Source organism: Sus scrofa, chromosome 7, assembly GCF_054392235.1.
Source record: "Sus scrofa isolate SSC_HxYL_T2T_F1_AM1 chromosome 7, Sscrofa_HxYL_maternal_Yorkshire_Landrace_v2.0, whole genome shotgun sequence".
NCBI lineage: Eukaryota > Metazoa > Chordata > Mammalia > Artiodactyla > Suidae > Sus > Sus scrofa.
The window spans coordinates 122,922,295-122,944,116 of NC_139389.1; the positions used below are offsets into that span (position 1 = coordinate 122,922,295).

The following is a 21,822-nucleotide window of genomic DNA, read 5'->3' on the forward strand; positions in this document are numbered from 1 at the left end:
ACCAGGATTCCCTGTTCGCCCCGTCTCAGCCAACACGTCATTTGTGGTCTTTCTGACATAGCCATTGCCAGGGGTGGGGCGCAATCTCACTGTGGTTTCAATGTGCCTTTCCTTGACACAGTTTTTTCTTCAGTGTTCACTGTATACACAACAAAAACAAATGTCCTGACTGTGGCTGCAGGAGGATTGTGAAAAAGGTTTGGGGGGGTGGGGATACCTTTCAAAGGAAGGATTAATGACTTTAATAGCTGCCCTCGGGAAGATGCGGCTGAGGGTGATGCTGTCTCTAATTGGAACGGGACACATCCTGAGGACACAGCTGCACAGCAGGGTTTACGCTCCATTTCCAAAAACTGCACAGCTCGGCCAGAAGCTGAATGAACGCGATCACGGCCCTCCAGTGGGGACCAGCCCTCTTGCAGCTGTGGATGTTTGCCCCGTGCTGAGACGCCTCACTGAGTCGACCCTGTCCTTGTCCCCACAGTGCCAATCTGTCCAAGGCCGCCTGGGGAGCGTTAGAGAAAAACGGCAGCCAGCTGATGATCCGCTCCTACGAGCTCGGCGTCCTTTTCCTCCCAGCGGCCTTTGTAAGTGCGCGCTTGAAAATGACTGGTTGGTCACGAGTGAAACGAATGGTGGGGGGGGGGGCATTGTCCTCTTCCTTTAGTCTCAATGACCCAGCCGAGGCCGGGAGGTCCCAGAGCTTGCATGGTCCCTGGAGCACGTGCTCCCACCCACAGGCTCCAGCCAGTGAGTTTATTCAGTGCTCACTCTTCTGGGTGCGGTGCTCTTGGAGCTGTGTCCCTGATTAGAGATCGAAGATATTGCTTTGGGTAAAGCTCCTAAGTCTTTCAATAAAGGGTGCGAACCAGCCAGGGTTTCCTTCAAGGTGGTAAGTGGCGAGTCAGCCCAGCGCAAGACTTGTTCTGGGTTGGGGTGACCGGCGAATGCCTTCGGAAGCAGGAGGGCTCGGGGGGCGTCAGAGGATGCTGATGGTTCTCCGTCAGGGGAAGGAGCCAGAAGGAGCCCTGGTTGGGGGAAGGGCCTGAGCACAAGCTGGGAGGCAGGGACACTCACGGCACTGCTAGAGACGGAGTCCAGGGGGTCGCAGAGGACATGTTCTCAGACTCACTGGTGAGCCCCCCAGAAGGGCACCATGATAGAAGCTGTGCGTGTGTCCCTCAGTGTCCATCTGAGCCCCCGGCTTTGGAACAGCACTTAGTTTCTGCAGCTGTGCCCCCAACAAAGTGGCTGGTATTTGTGTAGGGACTGGGTGGTACCAGCCTTGTATTTCTCTCTTGGCCCAGAGAGGGATTCAGTCTATAAGGGGGACCCAGGCCCCGCGACCCTCCCCCTTCACCCTGCTCTGAGCTCACGCTCGTTGGTGGATGCAGTCAGAACTCCCACACCATGTGACGCCTCATGCTTTTTTTTTTCTTCCTCTGCCACGTGCTATAGTTGAGTTTGTGGCAAACACACATGATGCAGCCCCATGGTAAACCACTCAGACTGGACCAGAAGACTCAGCCAGGGGAGTGCTGTGTGCTTGTCCTGAGGCTTAAATCCAGGCCCGGCGACACGGGGCCTTAGTCTCATAGCGAGCTCAGAGCAGCCTCCCACTTAACCCGAAGGGGCCTCCTCACGTGCCCTGTCGAAGAGCTGCCTCCTCCCTGTCTCCTCCCCTCGCCACTCTGTCCATCCTTTTCTCCATCTCAGAGGGTTTCACTCCCAAGCAGGCCTCCCCCGAGGGCAGTTCCTAAGAGTCTAGCACTTTCCTTCCTCTCCTAGAGCTGAGCAGCAGATCCTAACGCTGCTGACAGGTGAAGCTTTCCAGCTCCACGGTGCCGCCAGCAGGTGGTTTCCATAGACAGATGTGACCTCCCTAAGGTGCCACCGCTGAGTGGGGTCCAGCCCTCAAACCTGTCTCTAAAGGACCCTCCCTGGATCTTTCAGCTGGATCACAGGGAAGCAGTAAGTTCACAGCACTAGAGTCATAACACTCGGTCATTTGGTGGGATTTAGTGGGATTTAGTGGCTGTAGCTTTGAACTGAGGCTGGAATTACCTCCCAATAATAACTTCAGTAATGGAGTAGATTCCGTGTCACTCTTGTCAGCATTTGCAAGCTTGTAGTCATTTCACACTGTTCTGACCTGATCCCTCGTCGTGAGGATGACAGGAAAGAAGTAAACTGCCCTCCAGGCCCTCCCACCTCTTCTAAGCTATGAATTTTTCCCTCTGATACTGTTTCTAAGTGTACTTTAGAACTCAGGAACCCCAGATTGACTCTAGACTAGATGCTGGTGTTTATACTTTTTTTAAAATGATTTTTATTTTTTCTATTTTATTTGGTTTATAGTGTTCTGTCAGTTTTCCACTGTACAGCAAAGCGAGCTAGTCTCTCTCTCTCTCTCTCTCTCTCACACACACACACACACACACACATATCCTTTTTCCCACATTATCCTCCATCATGTTCCATCACAAGCGACTAGATATAGTTCCCTGTGCTATACAGCAGGATCTCATTGCTTAGCCCCTCCAAATGCAATAGTTTGCGTCTATTAACCGGAGACACCCAGTCCATCCCACTCCCACTCCCTCCCCCTCCCCCTTGGCAACCACAAGTCTGTTCTCCAAGTCCATGCGTTTCTTTTCTGTAAAAGGTTCATTCGTGCTGTATATTAGATTCCAGATATAAGTGATATCATATAGTATTTGTCTTTCTCTGACTTACCTCACTTAGTATGAGAGGCTCTAGTTCCATCCATGTTGCTGCAAGTGGCATTATTTTGTTCTTTTTTATGGCTGAGTAGTATTCCATATCTTCTTAATCCATTCATCTGTCGATGGACGTTTAGGTTATTTCCACGTCTTGGCTGTTGTGAATAGTGCTGCCGTGAACATACGGGCGCCTGTGTCTTTTTCAAGGAAAGTTTTGTCCGGATATGTGCCCAGGAGTAGGATTGCTGGGTCACATGGTAGTTCTGTATTTAGTTTTCTGAGGCACCTCCATACTGTTTTTCATAGTGGTTGTACTAATTGACATTCCCACCAACAGTGTGGGAGGGTTGATGTTTATACTTTTGGAATAAGAAAAATATTCTAGGTAAAATAGAGATTTAGTGGTTTATAAAGACCATCAGGTAAGAATATAAAAATATGGACTCCCCCCATCCTGTGCTGTACCGGTAGATTCAAGAGCGAGGCCCCCGGCAGAGTGACCACGTGATTGACATACTAAGGTGGCGGCTGCTCCAGCAGTCCATTCCTTGATGGGTCTCAACAGACGGAGCCCAGAACACTGCTCCACAGCCGGCTTCCCCCATAGACTAACAAGGACCCACGCGCTGCTACTGCCTTGTCATCAGACTTTTCCCATGTAGACGGATTGTCGTGTCCTTCAACGAATCACACATGACTTGGGCAAAGGGCTGCAAAGAAGGCTGTGGACCGTACACAGGTCTTCATCTTGCCTCACAAGGGGCGGAGTCACGTTGAGCAAGAAGGTCCCGGACAGGCAGTCATCACCTTGCTTGAAAGACGTCCCAGGTGCCGCCTGGGCACTCAGATGTACGAAGGAAGCCCCTGGCCTGAGTGAGCAGGACCCAGAGCCCTCAGGGCGGGTATCCAGGTTCTTTTAGGTGTATGTTATGGAAGCCACCTTGAGCTGACATAGGCCCACAGAAGGAGGGGGTCGTGACATCGAAAGAAGGGAGAAGGGTGGGATGGGGCTGCCCGCTCTGGGGCCTGGGCGGCCAACGGCCTCCCTGGGCTGTGATTCCACCCCTGGGCTGTGACGCGCCGTCCTCGCTGCTGCCGTTCTGCATTTACAGTGACTGCAGGCTTGGGTCTGCCCTCCGTGCCGCTCTCCCCCAGCCCCATGCCTCAGCAGGGATTGGGTCTGCCCTCCCTCACCTCCCACCCCCAGCCCCTTCCGTGGCGAGGGTGGGAAGTGGCAACTTACTGCCAGAGGGTTTCACCCTCTGACGCGTGTTTTATCCGCAGCAAGCCATTAAAGGGGATTTTGCAACATAGGACTTTGTCCTTAACTACGGTAGCTTATCTGCATCATTTATTTTTCTGTGGAGCTTCTGGAAAAGTCGTAGACCTTTGTTGGGCCCTCACAGAATTAACGTTCATGGCCATGACTTTGAGGGCAGCCCAGAGCTCTGTGCCAGGAGGTAATCTGTCATCTTGCCAAGGTTATGGGAGCACAGAGTGAGACCCTTAACTCGTGAAGGAGAGGCTGCCCCTCCGGAGTGCACCCCAGGCTCGTCGCTGGACATGCTGGTGCCTGCGAAGGACGACCTCTTGCGCAGCTGGCCCCACAGGCCCCGCGCGCCTTCTCTCTGTGGGCACTGGAGGGGGAGGACATGGGGTCTTTCTTCTCAGGAAGCTCACGGGTATTTATTAAGCTCACACAAGTTACAGAGTACGTGATGAGAGCTGCGGGGCCCTCAAAACAGACGGATTCTGAAGAGAGAGCGTGAGCCGTCTCCCTGCGGGGCAGCTCCTTTACTGAGATGACGTGTGACCAGTCTTGAAAAACGAGTGTGCGCTCAGGCCACTTTTGGGGGCGATGAGGCTTCCAGCCAGAGGGAGCCGTGCCCGTTCTAGTCGAGAAACCGCGCACAGGTCCAGTGCCTGGAAGGGGCTGGGAGCTAGGCCTGAGCCAGGCAGCAGCCCTTTTCTGAAGGAAGTTAGCGAGCAGGACACGCTGGGGTTGGACTTGGTCCCATGCAGATAGTAAAAAGCCATCAGGTTTTAGTGGTTAGTGGTCTCATCGGGCCAATTTTCAGAAAATTTGAATCTGATGAAACATTTATCTCCGGTTATGATTGTAATGTCATTTCCATCAATGAAAGGTCCTTGAGGATGATGGCCTTACAGATGTCATCAAAACCATTGTCGTCATCACTTACACCATACAGTCCCAACCCTCTCATCATTAATGAATTCCTCTCAGCAGCACCCCACTGCCCCCCGCCCCTGGCCGTGGGTCTGGGAGTTCCTCCACCACTCCTCCCCCTCCCCCACCTGTGGTCAGTCCCTGGCCTTGGCATCCCCAACTCCTTACTGCTGCTAGGTGAGCTGTCACTTCTGGCCACCCCTGCTGCATGTCACGTCCTGCTGCAGTGGCCTCCTGGCCCACTTCCTAGACCGCCTGGCTCCGTTCCTAGCCTCTTGGCCCCCTGCTGCTGGAACATCTGTAGACTGAGAATCCAGTGGTCGCCCACCCACTTCAAATCCTGTGAGATAGGAACCAGGCTTCTTGGCATGGCCTGCTCTTCCCTTCATGCCCCGACTCCTGGCTCCTCAGGCCGGACTGCTTCCCTCTCACTCCTGGTCCCCCATATTCCAGCCACACAGTGAAGAGCCAGAACCAGCAGGACACTTGGATGCCCAGAGAAGAGGCCGACTCCGAGGGATTGGCTCACACTGTTTTGGAGCAAGCTGGAGACCAGGGCTGGAGACCCAGGAGGGCTGGACACCCAGGAGGGGTGGAGACCCAGGAGGACCCGAGACCCAGAATGGCCGGACACCCAGGAGAACTGGAGACCCAGGAGGGCCGGACATCCAGGAGAACTGGAGACTCAGGAGGACCAGAGACCCAGGACAACTGGACACCCAGGAGGACCGGAGACCCAGGAGAACTGGAGACCCAGGGCCGGAGACCCAGGAGGACTAGAAACCTACGAGGGCTGGAGACCTACGAGGGCTGGAGACCTACGAGGGCTGGAGACCAGGGCCAGAGACCCAGGAGGGCCGGAAACCCAGGAGGGCCGGAGACCCAGGAGGACGAGAGACCCAGGAGGGCTGGAGACCAGGGCCAGAGACCCAGGAGGGCCGGAGACCCAGGAGGATGAGAGACCCAGGAGGGCCGGAGACCCAGGAGGGCTGGAGACCCAAGAGGATGAGAGACCTAGGAGGATGAGAGACCCAGGAGGGCCGGACCCCCAGGAGAGCCAGAGATACAGGAGGGCCAGTGGTGTAGGTCCAGCCGAGTCTGAAGGCGTGAGGACCAGGAGGTGATGCTTCTGTTCCGGGTCTGAGTTTAGCAGTGGACGGATGTCCCAGCCAAGCAGCCCTTCCTCCACTTCTTTCTAGTACTCAGAGCCCCCACTGACTGGATGGTGCCACCCACATTGGGGAGGGGTCATCTTTACTCAGTCCCCTGATTCAGGTATTAATCTCAGGCCAAAACTCCTTCAGAGTTTAACTGGTTACCTGGGTGTCCCATAGCCCAGTCAAGTTGACACAAAATGAACCACCACACCCCACTTCTCACCAGTCTTTTTTCATTTTTTAATTAAAGTATAGTTGATTGAGGACTTGGTGCCGTGGTGCAGTGGGTTAATGATCTGACTGCAGTGGCTTGGGTTGCTGTGGAGGTACAGGTTCGATCCCCTGCCCATTGCAATGGGTTAAGGATTTGACGTTGCCACAGCTGTGACGCAGGTTGCAGTTGTGGCTTGAATTTGATCCCTGGCCTGAGAACTAACATATGCCACAAATGTGGCCAAAAACAAAACAGAACAAAAAAAAAAAATAGTCATTTTACAATGTTGTGCTAATTTCTGCTGTACAGCAAAGCAGCGTAATTATACACATATATACATTCCTTACACACACACACACACACACACACACACACACACACACGTCTTCCTTTCCATCATGGTTTATCCCAGGAGATTGGATATAGTTCCCTGTGCTGTACAGTAGGACCTTGTTATCTATCCATTCTAAGTGTAACAGTTTGCATGTGCCTTTCTTTTATTTTTTTTCTTTTTACAACTGCTCCTGTGGTTTATGGAAGTTCCTGGACCAGGGGTCGAATTGGAGCTGCTGCTGCAGGCCTACGCCACAGCCACAGCAACGCCAGATCTGAGCTGCATCTTCAGCCTACACTGCAGCTTGCGGCAAGACCAAATCCTTACCCACTGAGCAAGGCCAGGGATCGAACCCACATTCTCACAGAGACAACGTTGGGTCCTTAACCAGCCGAGCTACAGCCGAACTCCCATGCCTCTACCTTTCTCTCCAGTCTTAATGTGTATTAGGAATGACCCTCGAGGCCTCCAAGCCACCTGCCTGTGAGTCCCCACTCCCAGTACTCCTCCTCTGCACCCCATAGCCTTCGAGTACTAGGGCCGTTCATGTGTCCCCTGTACTGGGGTTGTTGACGTGTGTGTCTCCTTGGCTGGGCTGGGAGCTGTTCTTGCAGATGGCCTGGCACTCAGGAGGCTCGTGGTAAAGCCCCCTGGTTGCCATCGGCCCCTTGAGGCTCCTGGTGTACCCCGCCCTTTCTGTGAGGAGGACACAGGTGCAGGACAGTGGCTGCCGAGACAACGTGAATTCGGTCCAAGGGCGTGTTGGGTGTAGCGGGTGCTTAAATGTGCTCACAAATCTGTGAGCTGTGGTGTAGGTCACAGATGCAGCTCAGGGATCCTTAACCCACTGATCGAGGCCAGGGATTGAACCCACATGCTCATGGATACTAGTCAGGTTCATTACCGCTGAGCCACAATGGGAACTCCAAAGACCTTATTTTTTTGTTTATTTTTTGGTATTTTTGTCTTTTGAGGGCTATGTCTCCATGGCATATGGAGGTTCCCAGGCTAAGGGTCGAATCAGAGTTGTAGCTGCCAGCCTACTGCCCGGCCACAGCAACACAGATCTGAGCCTCGTCTGCGACCTACACCACCCCTCACAGTACCTTCGGATCCTTAACCCATTGAGCAAGGCCAGGGATCGAACCTGCGACCTCATGGTTCCTAGTCAGATTCGTTTCCACTGCACCACAAGGGGAACTCCCAAAGACCTCTTTTTTTTAATGTCTAACATCCACTTATCAACTTTATGCTTTTTGAGTTGTCCCTCTAATTTAGGTGTATTTAACTTTTAGATTAGACTAATTCCTTTAGGCTCAGAGAGGTCTCAATTTAGGAAAGATCATCTTATGATCTCCAAGACAAGTGGCTGTATTCCAAACACTTGGGCATCTGCGAGCATTTCAGGGAAATGCAGGTATTCTCTATTGGAGCCTCGTGCGTTTGGGTGTTTATTGAGCACATACCTCGTCAGGCCCTGACGAGGCTGCCTGATTCTTTGTGTCTGGATTCCTTCTTCCTCTGGGCATGGTGCGCACACCATCTTAGCATCAGGGTTTGGTGTCCAGATGAGGGTCCTCCCTCCCTCCCTGAATGTCCTTGCGCTTGTCCCAGGACTGAGAGCTGGCTCAGCCCCTGCTGAGCCCCAGGGTCACCTGCTCTTGAGATGCCTGTTCTCTTTCCTGTGATTGGAATCAAAGATGCTTGAGCCAAATCCCCGAGAACTTTCAGTCTTCAAGTCTCTCTGTCTTTTCTCTGTTCGAGTTAAACTATTTTATAGTCCTTTTGTTGCCAAAAATGGCAGCATTCTAACAGTGGCTCTGGCTGGAAGAACCCCTAAAATTTACAAGAGCAGAGTGCCCATTGTGGTTCAGCGGATCTGGCATTGCTATGGCATAGGCCAGCAGCTGCAGCTCCGGTTCAACCCCTGGCCCGGGAACTTCCACATGCTGCAGGTGCGGCCCTGAAAAGAAAAAAAGTTTTAAATAAAAAATAACATTCACAACAGCCACCAACCTAACCCCCCTCATCCGCCCGGCACCCCCTCTGACCATCTGCGTTGGGCCCCACCCATGGGCTGGGGACGCTTAGGGTTTCCTGGAGGCCACAGCTGGGCCACACTGTTTCAAGTAGTGTTTCTGTAATCTCTCAAGTTCTCCCGCTCAGCTAATAGAGCCACGTCCTTCCACGCCACTGCTGCCACCACCCGTCCACACTCCACTGACACGTCTTATCCCATCCCCCTCCTTCTGAAGCTGTGTCTCTGCCCAGCCATCAGGGTCTGTATCTCTCTGCCTTTAAACCTCCCGTGGCGCCCTTTCCCCCACGGGACGACATCCAGTATCCTCTGTGTGGCAGCACGGTCTGCTGTGAACTGGCACAGTGAGCCTCCAGCTCCTTTGCCCCCACTGGCTGCACCAGTCCTGGGGCCCTGTCACCCACAAGGGTTGGTCGGTATAGGGGTGAGGTTGGTGTGGTAGCAAAAGCCATTTACTAATCGTGTGATCCTCTGCTCCTGCTTTCTGCCCAGTTAGAAACTCAGAAGTAACTCGGAAAGAGAAGGGACAAGCTATAGAGCAAAGTGGAGAGATCCCAGGGACCAAGAAAGGGAACTCGGCGTTCCCGCTGTGGCATCTCTGGAGCGCTGGGACACGGGTTCAATCCCCTGCCCTGCACAGTGGGTTAAGGAACCAGCGTTGCTGCATCTGCAGTGTGGGTTGCAATTGTGGCTCGGATGTGATCCCTGGCTTGGGAAGTCCATGTGCCGCAGGGCGGCCAAAAAAGATTTTTGAAAAGGGGATGCTCCTGGATCATGGAGTTTGAAGATTTGGGGACCTCAGATCCATAGGAACCAAAGTGACAGCAAGGATAGTGTTGGTTGTGATCCAGCTCACAGACAGACCCAACCTGTTCCTTTACTTCTGTGTCCAGCTGGGACTTGGGGACAGAATAGGATCATTTGAGAGTGAAGAGCAAGTGTTGACATCAGCGCCTGATACTTAGCAAGTGCTGAGCGCAGGTTACAGGGCCCATTACCAGAAGGGACGTAAACCAAGCTGTTCAGCAGAAGGGGAGGCTGAGACCGAGTCTGGAGTGAACCGAAATCTTGATGTCACAGCCGTGGCATCACGCTGTTACTTCTTTTCCCAGAGTGCACTGCTCCTTGCTCACACTCTCAGCCCCTTGCTTCTCAAAAACCCATCCTTCTCGGCCCCTGGGGTTTACCCTCCTCCGAGAAGCTCTTCCAAAGCCCCGACCGGGAGACAAACACAGTTGATCATATACTTGAAGGGGGACCAGAGAGCCCCCCCTTCCGGTAACCCACTTCCTCATCCATCAGTCCATCTTTGGTTAAACATGCTCCTTCTGGAAGGTTCATTGGTTTTACCCAGGAAAATTTGATAGCTTGGCCAGGATTTTACTACTGGAGGCTGCTACTCGGTTAGAGGCAACTAAAAAAATAAATTGTATCTCTAACTGAAATATGACCCTGTTCCTGGTTCTCTGTGATTGAGCTAAGCTGCCAGACCTAATCTGTCAACAGTGAGAACCAGCTCTCTGCCTCCCAGAGCTGATGACGGGAAAAGCCAGTAATTTCTCACGTGTGATTCATGTCCACCCTCTCACCTGGTGTTTTCTAAATGCATTGTCTTAACTGTCTTTTAAGTGTCGGTGCCTGGGAGGGTGCCTGCCTCTGTTTTGTAAAAATGCCACGTGGTACCACTGTGATATATAAATAATGATAATTAGAAGACAGCCTCAAATTATTTGACATCCAGATTGAAAAGGAAAGTGGTACTTTTTAAAATACATATATAATACCCTAGAATTTGAATCAGAAATGGCGTTCAAGAATAAAAAAGCATGTTGCTTCCTGTCAGACATAGATGGCTCCAAGCTTCTCATATGAGAAGTCGGCCACCACAGCTTGGCACCGCGGAGCCTCATAAAGACTCATATTCCTCGCCAGGTGCCTTTAAAAATGACCCTAGTAAGCCAGGAGCTAAAGAAGAGGGAAGGCATTTTTGCCTGAAACTCTATAAAGTATTTGGTAATCGTTATATCAGCATCATTTCCCAACCCCTGGCCTCTTTCCCTTTGAGAATGTCAAGAGCCAAGATTGCCAGAATTTGGCTCCTCCTGTCGTGGCGCCTCTTAAATGTGCAGGAAATTCTTCCCTTGTCTTGGCTCCTGGTGGATGAACGTGAGACCGTTCGCTTGCTTAGTGGAAGAAATATAGGACCAAAAATCAGAAAGGCAGGGTTAGTTTCTGGCCTTGCTGCATCATAGCCGTGGGGCCTCGGGCAAATAGCCTGCAAATTTCTTTCCTCCTCTGCACAGTAGGAGTGATTGCATCACCTAGAACACCCTGAGAATGCGTCTGTTATATGGATTTACTGTCACTCGCAGTCATTGCTCTAAATAACTTAACCTCACCATAGCCGTGTATGTACATAGATAAGGAAACCCAGGCCCAGAAAGGTTAAGGAACTTGCCTAGAGTCACACAGTAATTAAGCGAGATACAAAAGTTAAAAGATGACCAGGATTGTCCCCAGATCCGGAATGTGTTGAAGGTAAGACCCAAGGAGGGACGCCAGTGCTGACTGTGCAGAAGGTGGTCCAGCAGCCCACTAGGGAGGGAGGAGGGGTGGGGCAGGGCCGGCCGCAAAGCCCTTGCCTTCCGGTCCCTGGTCTCCGCGTTCCCTCCCTGCCCTGCCCTGCCCTCAGATGTCCCTGCCTTTTATCACCTTTTCCTTCCATCTCTTTCAGACCCGTTTCTTTCTTTCCGTTGCTCATCCACATTCCCTCGCTTACATCTCATCGTTCGTCGTGATACTTACGCTCGCATCCCCTTTCCTGTCTCCTCCATTGCGCGTTCTTGTCTCGCAGCTCCGACGCCCCCGGGTCCGATCCCCGCGCCAGTCTGCCTTTACAGAGGCGCTTTTCTGTTCAGAATCCTCCTGCAGCTCCTCACTGTGTGTCCGAGTAAAGACCACGCTCTAACCAGCGTCCCGTGACACCCCGGGTTGTGAGGGGAGGATAACCAGCTCAAACCTGCTTCAGGCAGGGCTGAATCCAGGGGTGGGGGCGGTTCAGTTCTGAGGCCCACTTCTGTGGAAGGACATGAGACCCCTCCCCCACCCCCAGCAGCTTAGGGCTCACACCTCAGCAGCTCCCCAGAGAAGGATGGTCTCGTCTTTAACCCCTGACTCGGGCCACATGCCCATCCCGAGTCACTGTGGCCGGGAGATGGGCCTGCTTGTACAGGTAGAGCTGCAGGCGGCCACACGCTTCCACACAGAACCCGCTCCAGTCTGGCTGACTTTCTGCCCAGTGTCCCCAGCCCTCTCCTCGCCACCCCTGTGGAAGGCTGGCTCTATGCTTTCCCAGCCCTGCCTTTGGTCAGGCCAGTCTCTCCATATTTGTTCCCTGCCAGCTCTCTGTTTATCAAAATGGTAGCCATTTTCAAGGCCTAGCAAAAATATTTACCACAGAGCCTTTTCTTAACCAGCCTCTGCTCAGAGGTCATTTCGGCCTTTTCTGCCCAGAGTTTGCTCCAGGCGTCTGTCCTGTGTCACCTTTTGCTGTGCCTCTAGCCACTGCCTTGCAAGGTGCTGTCACCCATACCTTCCTGTGGGTCTCACCCGCACAAAGCACTTCGCTGCATCTGCTTCTGTGCAGCCACCTGTCAAGTAAGCAGGGGAGGTGCTTTAATCCCAGCTCAGACCCCAGCCGTGCACCAGGACTGGTGCTGGGTGCTGAAGTGAGAAACGGTAATAAGATAACGTCCAGAAGCTTATTACTCCAGTTTTACAAATGAGGAACTTGAGGCCTAATGAGTAAGTGGTCAAGTGTCTCACGAACCGTCTTTTTTTAGTTTCCACAACACGCAAGATCTGCCCCGTCTCGGCCTTTGCAGATGCTGTCCCCTCCCCCTGGCACGTCATGATTTCTCCTCATCTGACCAAACCCTACTCATCTTTCAGAGTTTAATTAAATGTCACTTTTTTGAGCTCCCTGGTGGTCTAGCAAGTTAAGGACCTGGCATTGTCACTGCTGTGGCTTGGGTTCTACCCCTGGCCCAGAAGCTTCACCATGCCGTGGGTATAACCCCTACCCCCCAAAAAAATCACTTTTTAGGGAGCCTTCTGAGTGTCCCCTGCCCCCAAGTCTGAAACAGGCCTTCTCTTCCCTCCTAGTCTTCCTCTGCTTTTCTTCATAGCGTTTATCACAAATGGAAGCTCTTTATCTCCCTCTTCTACATTCATTTGTTTAACGCCTCCCCACCAGACTGGACATCCCACGAGGACAGGGATTGTGACTGTTGTCATGGCTCCTGTACACTCAGTGTCTGGCACCTGTTCTGGACGCAGAAGAGGGACTCAAGAAATAATGTGTGGCATGAATGAGCCTTTCACAGAGCCCGTAGCTGCCAGCGCAGAGGCTCGGCTCAGACTGACCGAAGCCCAGGTCCACACAGCCCTGACTCTCCCCGCAGTCTCCACCGCGCCCGTGAGCAGCTCCCCTACTAAGTTCAAGTTACATGATCCCCAAGTTGAGCCCTGTGTTCCTAGCTCTTGGTGTGGGTTCCTAAGGCATCAGCACCGTTTGACATGGGGGGTATTCAGGAAAGGATGGATACGCATGTGGAAGGTGGCCAGAGGCCCGGGGGACAGCCTTGCAAAAACAGTGCCAGGATTATACGAGAGGCAGGCCAGGAGGTCACATCGGACACCCGTGCTGCTGTCTAGGTCCTATGTGAGGAGGCGGTGGCACTTTATACATCAGCCTGGGTGTGGCACCTTAAATTTGCACCCTGATTAAGTTAATACTAGCTGACTCTGGAGTTCTTGGGATGAACCTTCCATTTTGGTGGGTCTTGAAGAGTTCCCCCTTCTGCATTCCTATCACGTTACACTGAAACACTTTGGTTTTACATGAAAGCAACCCTTATTCCTCACCAGAGGGAGCAGCCTGTTACTATAGCAATAGTGAAAGTATTTCGAGGTATTTTTATTCAGTGTCTTCTACACACTCCCTGCAAACTGTCCTCAGAGGTTAGTAGAAATGGGCTGTAACATCCGAAATTGCTTTCCTCTTTTATCTTTATATCCTTTATTAAACTTCTGCAAACTTTGCTGTGTAATTTGTTTCCTGAAATTTGGACCTCTTATTTTTGGGAAAGAACAATTTGGGGAGGGTTGTAAATATGTTTGACTTAGCAAATGTCAAAAAATAGCTCTGAAATAATAACCTGAGTAGCTCTGGATTTTGTTGTACCATAAAAAATAATTGCTTCTTGAGATCTTTTTCCAGAGGATGGGATGCAATTAGAGATTCTGTGTGTCTGCAGGGCCTGGACAGCTTCAGAGTGAAGCAGAAATTCTTCTCAGGGAGCCAGGAGCCAACAGCCTCCTTTCCTGTGCCGTATGATTTGCCTCCAGAACTGTATGGAAGTAAAGGTGAGACACGGGCGAAAGAAAACCACAAGTGTATGTACCAAAGCAGGGGAAGCTACTGGGCTCTCAGGGGGAGCCTGGCTCATGGAATGCCCTGGAAGGGCAGGTTTGCAAATCCCCTTCACTGCCCCACGTGTGGCCACTGGAGCCACAGTTCTCAAACTGGTCCTCAAAAAGCTTCTTTGATTTACATGGGGTTTTGTAGTTATTGATATTTATCATGTCAAATTAAAACCAATGCATGTTTAAACATTAATTTATTTTAAAATAATAATGAACCCATCTATGTATTTAAAAATATAGTAACATGACTGTTCCCAAAAGTAATTAGTGAGGCAGATGGCATTGTTTACATGTTTGCAGACCCCTTTATTCTCTGGATTCTCAGAGCTGCTCTGTTGTGGTATCATGCCTGTCGTGTAGCCTCTGTACACTCGTGTGAAGGTGACAAATAGTGGTTTAATGTTAGGATGCCAGTAATTTGGACTTTACAGGCGCACACTCCCCCCCCCCCGACCCCTTTAAAAGAGAGTCCCCAGGGAGTTCCCATCATGGCTCAGTGGTAACGAACCTGATGAATATCCGTGAGGATGAGGGTTTGATGCCTGGCCTTGCTCAGTGGATTAAGATCCTGCGTTGCCATCAGCTGTAATGTAGGTTGAGGCGCAGCTCAGATCTGGCATTGCTATGGCTGTAGTGTAGGCCAGAAGCTACAGCTCCAATTGCACTCCTAGCCTGGGAACTTCCATATGCCGCAGGTGCAGCCCTAAAAAGACAATAGATGGATGGATGGATGGACGGACGGATGGACAGACGGATGGGTGGGCAGGCAGGCAGATAGGAGGCCTCCAGGCCACACTCTGCAAACTGCCGCCTGAGGCTGGGACTTGAAGGGCAGTGACCAAAAACACAAGAGAAAGCCAGTGGCCACCGGGCTCAGGTCACCAGAGTGGTGGAGGAAGGCTGGCTGGGGCAGGTGGCATCACCTCCATCCTGTGGTCTGCCAGCTGCAGTGCTGCTCTTCCCAGCCCCAGAAAGTCTGTCTTTGAGGCGAGTTCTTATTCGGCCAGATTCCCACAGGAGGAGTTGTGTGTTCGGACAGACTTACTACTTTTCAGTGGCGGATTCTCACAGCACCACAGCCAGCAGATCTTCCCCAGAGGGTGGAGCCTCTGCAGGCAGCCAAATTATAATCTGTGAATCTTGAGTGAAGGCTGAATGTGAACAGAGCAAACCTGGTTTTTGATTGGAAAGTTTGAATGACATCACGCCATTAAATATTCCAAAACCTCAGACTCCTTCCCAGAGCCCGCCTGGCCCAGTGACTCCCTTCTTTCCCTGGACAGTGCTCCTTGGACTCTAGCTGCTTCCCTGCCTTGATTGCCCTCTTGGCTTTCACTGGGACCTTCTAATGAACGCTTTTCTCTGATTGTATTGGCCTGTCTGACTAAGTGCATCCTGCCCCCTGCAGGTGACATCATCTGATAGTCAGGTGGGCACTAAGTTTCAGAAGGCATTCTTGTTCCCTTCTTTCCAAGCCCTGTGCATTCTTCTGAGTCTTAAGTGTGTCATAAATTCACACACCTTCATTTTTCACTAGCACATAGAGGTTTTACCAGAATTTCAAGGCATCCGCAACCACTCCTCCCCAGCCCCAACACACAGGTGGAAAACACTGCACTAGAGCCAGGCCCTGTTTATGCGCCAACCTGACAACTTACTAAGTGACCTCAGGCAGTGGTTTGCTTTCTTTAGGCCTTGGTGTCTCTCTTTGCAAAAGGAGAAAATACGAGTGCCTAGCCCCCTGTCAGAGGGTGACTGAGAGGAGGACTAGACCTAGCACCCAACCACGTCCCGCTCAGAGCTGGCAGTCAAATACTGTCCTGTTTGGAGTTCCCGTTGGGGCTCAGCGGTAACAATCCCAGCTAATATCCATGAGGATGCGGGTTCAATGCCTGGCCTCGCTCGGTGGGTCCAATCGGGTGTTGCCGTGAGCTGTGGTGTAGGTGGCAGACACCGCTCTGACCTGGCATGACTGTGGCTATGGTGTAGGCCGGCAGCGGCAGCTCCAATTTGACCCCTAGCCTGGGGACCTCCGTATGCCGCAGGTGCAGCCCTGTGGATTGCCATTCGTTCCTGCCCCTTCCCTTAGTGAGCTGATGATGGGAGAGCCTGAGGCTTATGCGGGACAGTCCCCAACCCTGGACTGACTTGACCCCGTCACCTTCCCTCTTCCAGCTTGTGCTGCACCTTTGTATTTCTCCCTTTTTTTCTTTTTTTTTTTTTTCCCCAACCTGAGTTCTCCTAAATCAACACACTGGAGGCAGGAGCTAACTGCGATGGCCTTAGGCTTAACCTAAGGTCTGGCCTTGGGCCTACTGCCCCCAGCCTGGAACCTTGATTGGAATTCTCCCCAGTTGCTTTAATTCTAATCTCCAAAGGACTTTAAAAGCAAGAAAGGAAGAGATAGAGGAACTTTTAAAATATCCTGAGGTCTAGAGTTCCTGTTTTGGCGCATGGGTAAGAAGCCAACTGCGCGACCTCAAAGGCGCAGGTTTATTCCCCAGCCGGGCGCAGTGAGTTTAAGGATCCGGCACTGCCACACCTGTGGCATAGGTCACAGCTGCGGCTTGGATTCAGTATCTGGCCGGAAATGCCGTAGCCGCAGGTACAGGCAGAAAATAAAATATCCTTAGGTCCCCTCAGTTCCAACAGAAAAGGGATTTCCAAGAACTTAAAAGTTAACAACTAGGTAGAGTCTTGGACCTGTAATGAAAATGGTAAGCCTTTTATCTGGACAACAAGCAGAAGTTTTCTTGTTTAGCTGAGTTTTCTATTTTTTACACACTTCCTTTGAGATATATTTGAGGGAAAAGTTCCCACTGAGGCAGAGCAGGTTAAGATCTGGCGTTGTCTCTATGGCAGGGCAGGTGCTGTGCCCAGCCGCGTTAAGGATCTGGCATTGCGGCAGCTGTGGCTCAGATTCGGTCCCTGGCCTGGGGAATATTCACATGCCACGAGTGTGGCCATTTAAAAAAAAAAAAAAAAAAAGCCATCTACGAGAGATTGGAGCATTTTAATTTTTTAGCGGTACTGTTTTAACTTCCACATTGCTTTAGTAGCATGTAGAATAATGACAGGAATTCAGATACCACCATTTCCTGTAAAGGCATCATTCAGGGGAGTCATGGGCACTATAAAAAGGCATTTTGCCAAGATTTGGAAAAGTTGAGTGGTTAAGAACCTTTTAGAAGCACTTTGTTTGCAGAAGTAATTTTCAAGTCACTCTAATATGTGTAAGATCTTGTTCAGTATTTTTTGTGTAAGTCAGCAGACTATATGAAAAGCTTAGCAAAGAAATACACTGCTCGGAACAAATCACACAGTTCAATACAAGAGATACCAAGAAATTGATCAACTAAAGCAAAGACTCAACAACAGGTGTACCTGCTTCGTGCAGTGCTCACCTCTCAGTCTCTCAGCACAGGTGTATCTTGGAGAACCTACTGTGCGCAGGCACTGGTTAGCATTCAGAATGGATCAGTGAACCACACACACAAAGCCTTGCCCAGCTCGAATTTATATCACTCCTCTCATGAAAAGTTACTTAACCAAACACATTTTTCTGATAGGAACTGCATTTTTCAAAGAAAGCTCCTATAAAGCAAAGTCACCATTTTAAATCGCGCCCTATACCACTACCCTGTGCGCTGTAGCCTGGAGGGCCGAGTTCTGGAATGACAGAGATGTAAGATGCACGCAGTCCCTGACCTCAGAGACCTGCAGAGACCCTCTCCTGCCCTCTCCTGCCCTCCCCAGGCTGGCCCCTCCCCGCCCCTGCCACGGCCCGCACGTAGGTCTCACCTGGGCTGTGCTGCCGTTTCCTGGTTCCGCGCTTCTCCCCCTCCCCTTGGATGCCGAGTTCCATGTGGCCTGCCGCCAGGCTCACCTGCTGATTCCCTCTCATTTAAATCCTTCCATCATATTCCAGAAAAAAAGACCAGTTTCTCATCCCCTTTAGCCTCAGGTCCCAAGCAGATTGTGTCAAGATCACGTTTAGAACTTGACGAAGGTGCCCACCTTGACGAAGCAAGGTCACTGGGTCGAGGGGGCGGGGGGGGGGGGGCGTGTTCCTGGGAAAATGCACCAGCAGTTCCCACCTGAGGCTGGTCAGGGGCCTGCTGGCGGACTTGGTGGGGTTCAGCAGTCCAGCAGCCGGCCCCACCCGCGGGTCTGCCTGCCCTGCTGCACCTGAGCTTGAGAGGCCCTCAGCTTCGGCTAACAGTCCCTGGCATCTGACCAAAACTAAGCCGTTTCTCCGAATCCACGTGTGACTGGACCATGAGGCAGGCCGTTCTCAGGGGACCGTTTGAGAGGATTGCCTAAAATGGGCTTCCATCCAGGCCGATGAGTGGTAATGCTGATGCCCGGTAGTACGGGGTGAAAAGCCACAACAGAACCACAGCCCCCCTCTTTTCCCCTCCCTGTTGGCCTTTTCTGTGGCTTTCCCCGAGGTAGCGGAGGGCCTTCCAGCAGCCTGTGAGATGCAGCCATTTGCTCATTTGTAAAGCAGAGCATCAGGGGGATTTGCAGGAGGGTGGTTCCCAGGTCCTCTCTTGGTTGTTGCTGGCTATTTTTGAAGGAAAGGAGTACGGGCACCCCTCAGGATCCAAGGGGCATTGGACCCAGGACCAGCCTTGGATACCACATCGGCAGATGCTCAGTTCCCATGGTCGGCCCTCTGTATCCACGGCGCCGCATCCCCAGATTCAGCCAACCACTGTCCCATGTACGTGTTTATTGAAGACAGTCTGCATGCAGGTGGACCCTCACAGTTCAAGGTGTTCGAGGGTCCCTGTAAATGCAGTGATGGTCTCTGAGTTATGGGTTCTCACTGTGTGTGTCACAGGTCCTGCACTGCTGAAGAATCTAATAGCCATTCATGTAGCAAGGATGGGGCTGTCCCCTGCCTTGGAGCTGAAGCAGAGCAATTTGCAGGAGAAAGGGTAAATACAGGGACGTCCAGTCACAGAAGATGGTGTTTGCAGTGGAAGAGAGCAGGGGCTTTCTTAAGGCCAGTGAGTAGCCAGGGACTCGAGCCTTCAGCCCTGCCAGTCCCTCACCTCTTAAAAAACAAGCACGTATGGAGTTCCCATCGTGGCGCAGCGGAAGTGAATCCAACAAGGAACAATGAGGTGGCGGGTTCGGTCCCTGGCCTCGCTCAGTGGGTTAAGGATCCAGCGTTGCTGTGAGCAGTGGTGTAGGTCAAAGAAGCGCCTCAGATCCCACTTTGCTGTGGCTCTGGCGTAGGCCAGCAGCAGCAGCAGCTCTGATTGGACTCCTAGCCTGGGAACCTCCATATGCCACAGATGTGGCCCTACAAGGACAAAAGACAAAAAAAAAAAAAAAAATAGAAACAAGCATGTAACACAGGCCCAGGTTTACGGCTGTCCAACAAGCTTGTTATTTAACGAGAAGTGCAGTCGCATGCTTTCCAACCATCCCAAGGCCAAAGGCAGAGGACCGGGTTCTGATAACTTGTTGCCATCTCTGGCGTGCTTTTCCTGCCCGCGCTGCTGTGTGCGTGCTCACTCAGTGATTATTCAACACAAACAGCAGGGCTGCGCGGAAAGAGGGCAGATACCATTGTTTGCCAGGCCAGCCTCCAAGCTACCATCTGCCTCTGTTCAGGAAAAGGAGAAAGCCTCCCCCAGGGGCGGTTGGCAGAGCTGAGCAGCGGCTGCAGGCCGACGACCCATCTCCGCTGACCCCGCTCAGCGCTCCGTTTACATTAAGCACGAAGCCCTTCAGAGCTGTTCCAGCTCAGCTGTCATATTTATCAGGACAATAATATAGGGGAGGGGGTATTTGTAATCCTAGCAATATATTCACACTCACCCCATCATTAGGGTTCTTTTGCCATAGTTCAGTTCCGGCAGTAACAATGCATGGTAAAAGCAGTTCTGATTTTTTCAATTTTTGAAACATCCCCTAAAAGGAAGGAAAGTTCGCATTTATTGAGCACTTACAACATGTCGGGGACTTTCACAGATATGCTCTCATTATGCTTCACAATAAACCTGGGCGTTTGCTAATGTAATTAGTTCCCATTTCACAGATGGGGAACCTGAGGCCCAAATACGCATGCCTCTCCCAGGGTGCAGAGCAGGATGAAGGCAGGATTTGAACCTAGGTCGTCTTTGCATGCTATTCCAAGGGTTGTTGCTTCCCTCGACGTCAATCTGTAGTCATTATACAGAGACCTCCAGACCTCATCAATCATTAGTCTTCAGTTACAGAAGAAAACCATTTCGGGGATGTGACGCTGGCGTCTGGCTTCTGTGCAGCGATGACCAGCTGAGAGCAGAAACGTGGCCCTTGACTGTAATTGTCATGACCGTTGGTCTCTCCAGCTTAGAACAAGGGCTGCGCTTGGTTAGATTCTCTCTGTGCCGGATGCTGGGTCTTGCCTACCACATGGACTCAGCTCATTTAATCCTCGGGACGGCTCCATGAATTAGGCACGGGTAAGGAAACCAAGGCCCAGAGAGGAGAAGGGACGTGTCAACCTAAGTGGCAAGCGGGCACTCACCCCCAGCTTCAGCCTGCTCCCTCGCCCACTCGCCGTCTTAGTGAACCTTTCCTCCAAGCCGTTGTCTGGAAGGACCCACTTCAGGGCCGGGTTCAGAAGAGGCTCTTTATGATTTGCAGACTCTGGCCCAGGAGTCATTTTATCCCATCAGGTGACTGCATTTTCTATAATCCTATTCCAATTCAATCCTATTACTCATGTAATCTGTTTCTCCCCACCCCCACCTCCCCAGATCGGCCATGGATTTGGAACATTCCTTATATGAAAGCACCCGATACACACGGGAACATGTGGGTCCCCTCCTGAGAGCCGTAAAGCACAGTGAAATTGAAGTGTGAAGCTGAAGCGTGAGCCATCGAGCCCCCGGCGTTGGATGTTCTGTTCGTACTGGATGTTCACGTCCCTTGATGAACAATGTCCCTTATCTGCCGCCGCCCCCGTCCCTCCCATAAAACCCTTTGCAGAGGTCAATTTCAAACATGGATGTTGGTTATCCTTTGAATGGTCCCTCTTAACATTCTCACTTTAAAAAAATTACATATATTTTCCTAATTCCCTTTTTTATGCTTTGGAATGCAAGCTATTAAACTTGACGATGTTAAAAGAATAGAGAGATGCAGTGATCCTCTCAGTGACGCGGACTCTGAAGGTGGGGTCGGCGCCTCCGAGGTGAAGGTTGACTGTGAGTTGTGCTCTTTGTTCAGCTGAAACTGTCCAGAGCAGGAATGTGACGTCTCGGCTTTCTGAGCGTGTCTCGCGTGGCTGGACAGGAGTCTGGCGTGTGTCACGGAGGCTGGCGTGGCTCCCCCCGCAGTGAGCCGTCCTGACTGTCATCACGGTGCAGCTTCACAGGACATTTCTGCACTCCCTGCCCCCCAGCCCCGTGCTGGCTGCTCCCCACTTACAGGCAGACCTCCAGCCCTCTCCTCACCCATTCCCCACAGCACACCGGGGTCTCCTCCAGCCCCACAAATTTCCAGAAAGCACAGCTCACAGAACTATACAAAAGCACACAAGCACTTCCCTCAGAAAATTGCCAACCTGGCTGGTGACTTAAAAGAAGTCACGTGCCATCTTGACCCCCTCGCTCCCAAATGGTCTGCCATCAGCTTCTTTCCTGGGGTGGGGCGGGGGGTGGAGAAGGGATTTTTC

At 51.7% G+C, this 21,822-nt stretch overlaps 1 protein-coding gene across 15 annotated transcripts in view; it reads left to right on the forward strand.

Moving 5' to 3' along the window:
• Window positions 1-21,277, forward strand: part of TDP1 (tyrosyl-DNA phosphodiesterase 1) — an 85,097-nt gene extending 63,820 nt beyond the window's left edge. For 12 of the 15 annotated variants that reach the window (XM_013978377.3, XM_084969995.1, XM_084969987.1 and 9 more), the window contains 3 exons: window positions 485-587; window positions 13,973-14,081; window positions 20,903-21,277. In XM_013978377.3, the coding sequence (XP_013833831.2) occupies window positions 485-587; window positions 13,973-14,081; window positions 20,903-20,976 (286 nt within the window). In that variant the 3' untranslated portion in view covers window positions 20,977-21,277. The remainder of the gene's footprint in view (window positions 1-484; window positions 588-13,972; window positions 14,082-20,902) is intronic. The other 3 variants (XR_014811276.1, XR_014811275.1, XR_014811274.1) reach the window with 1 other exon arrangement.
• The last annotated feature ends 545 nt before the right edge of the window (window positions 21,278-21,822 follow it).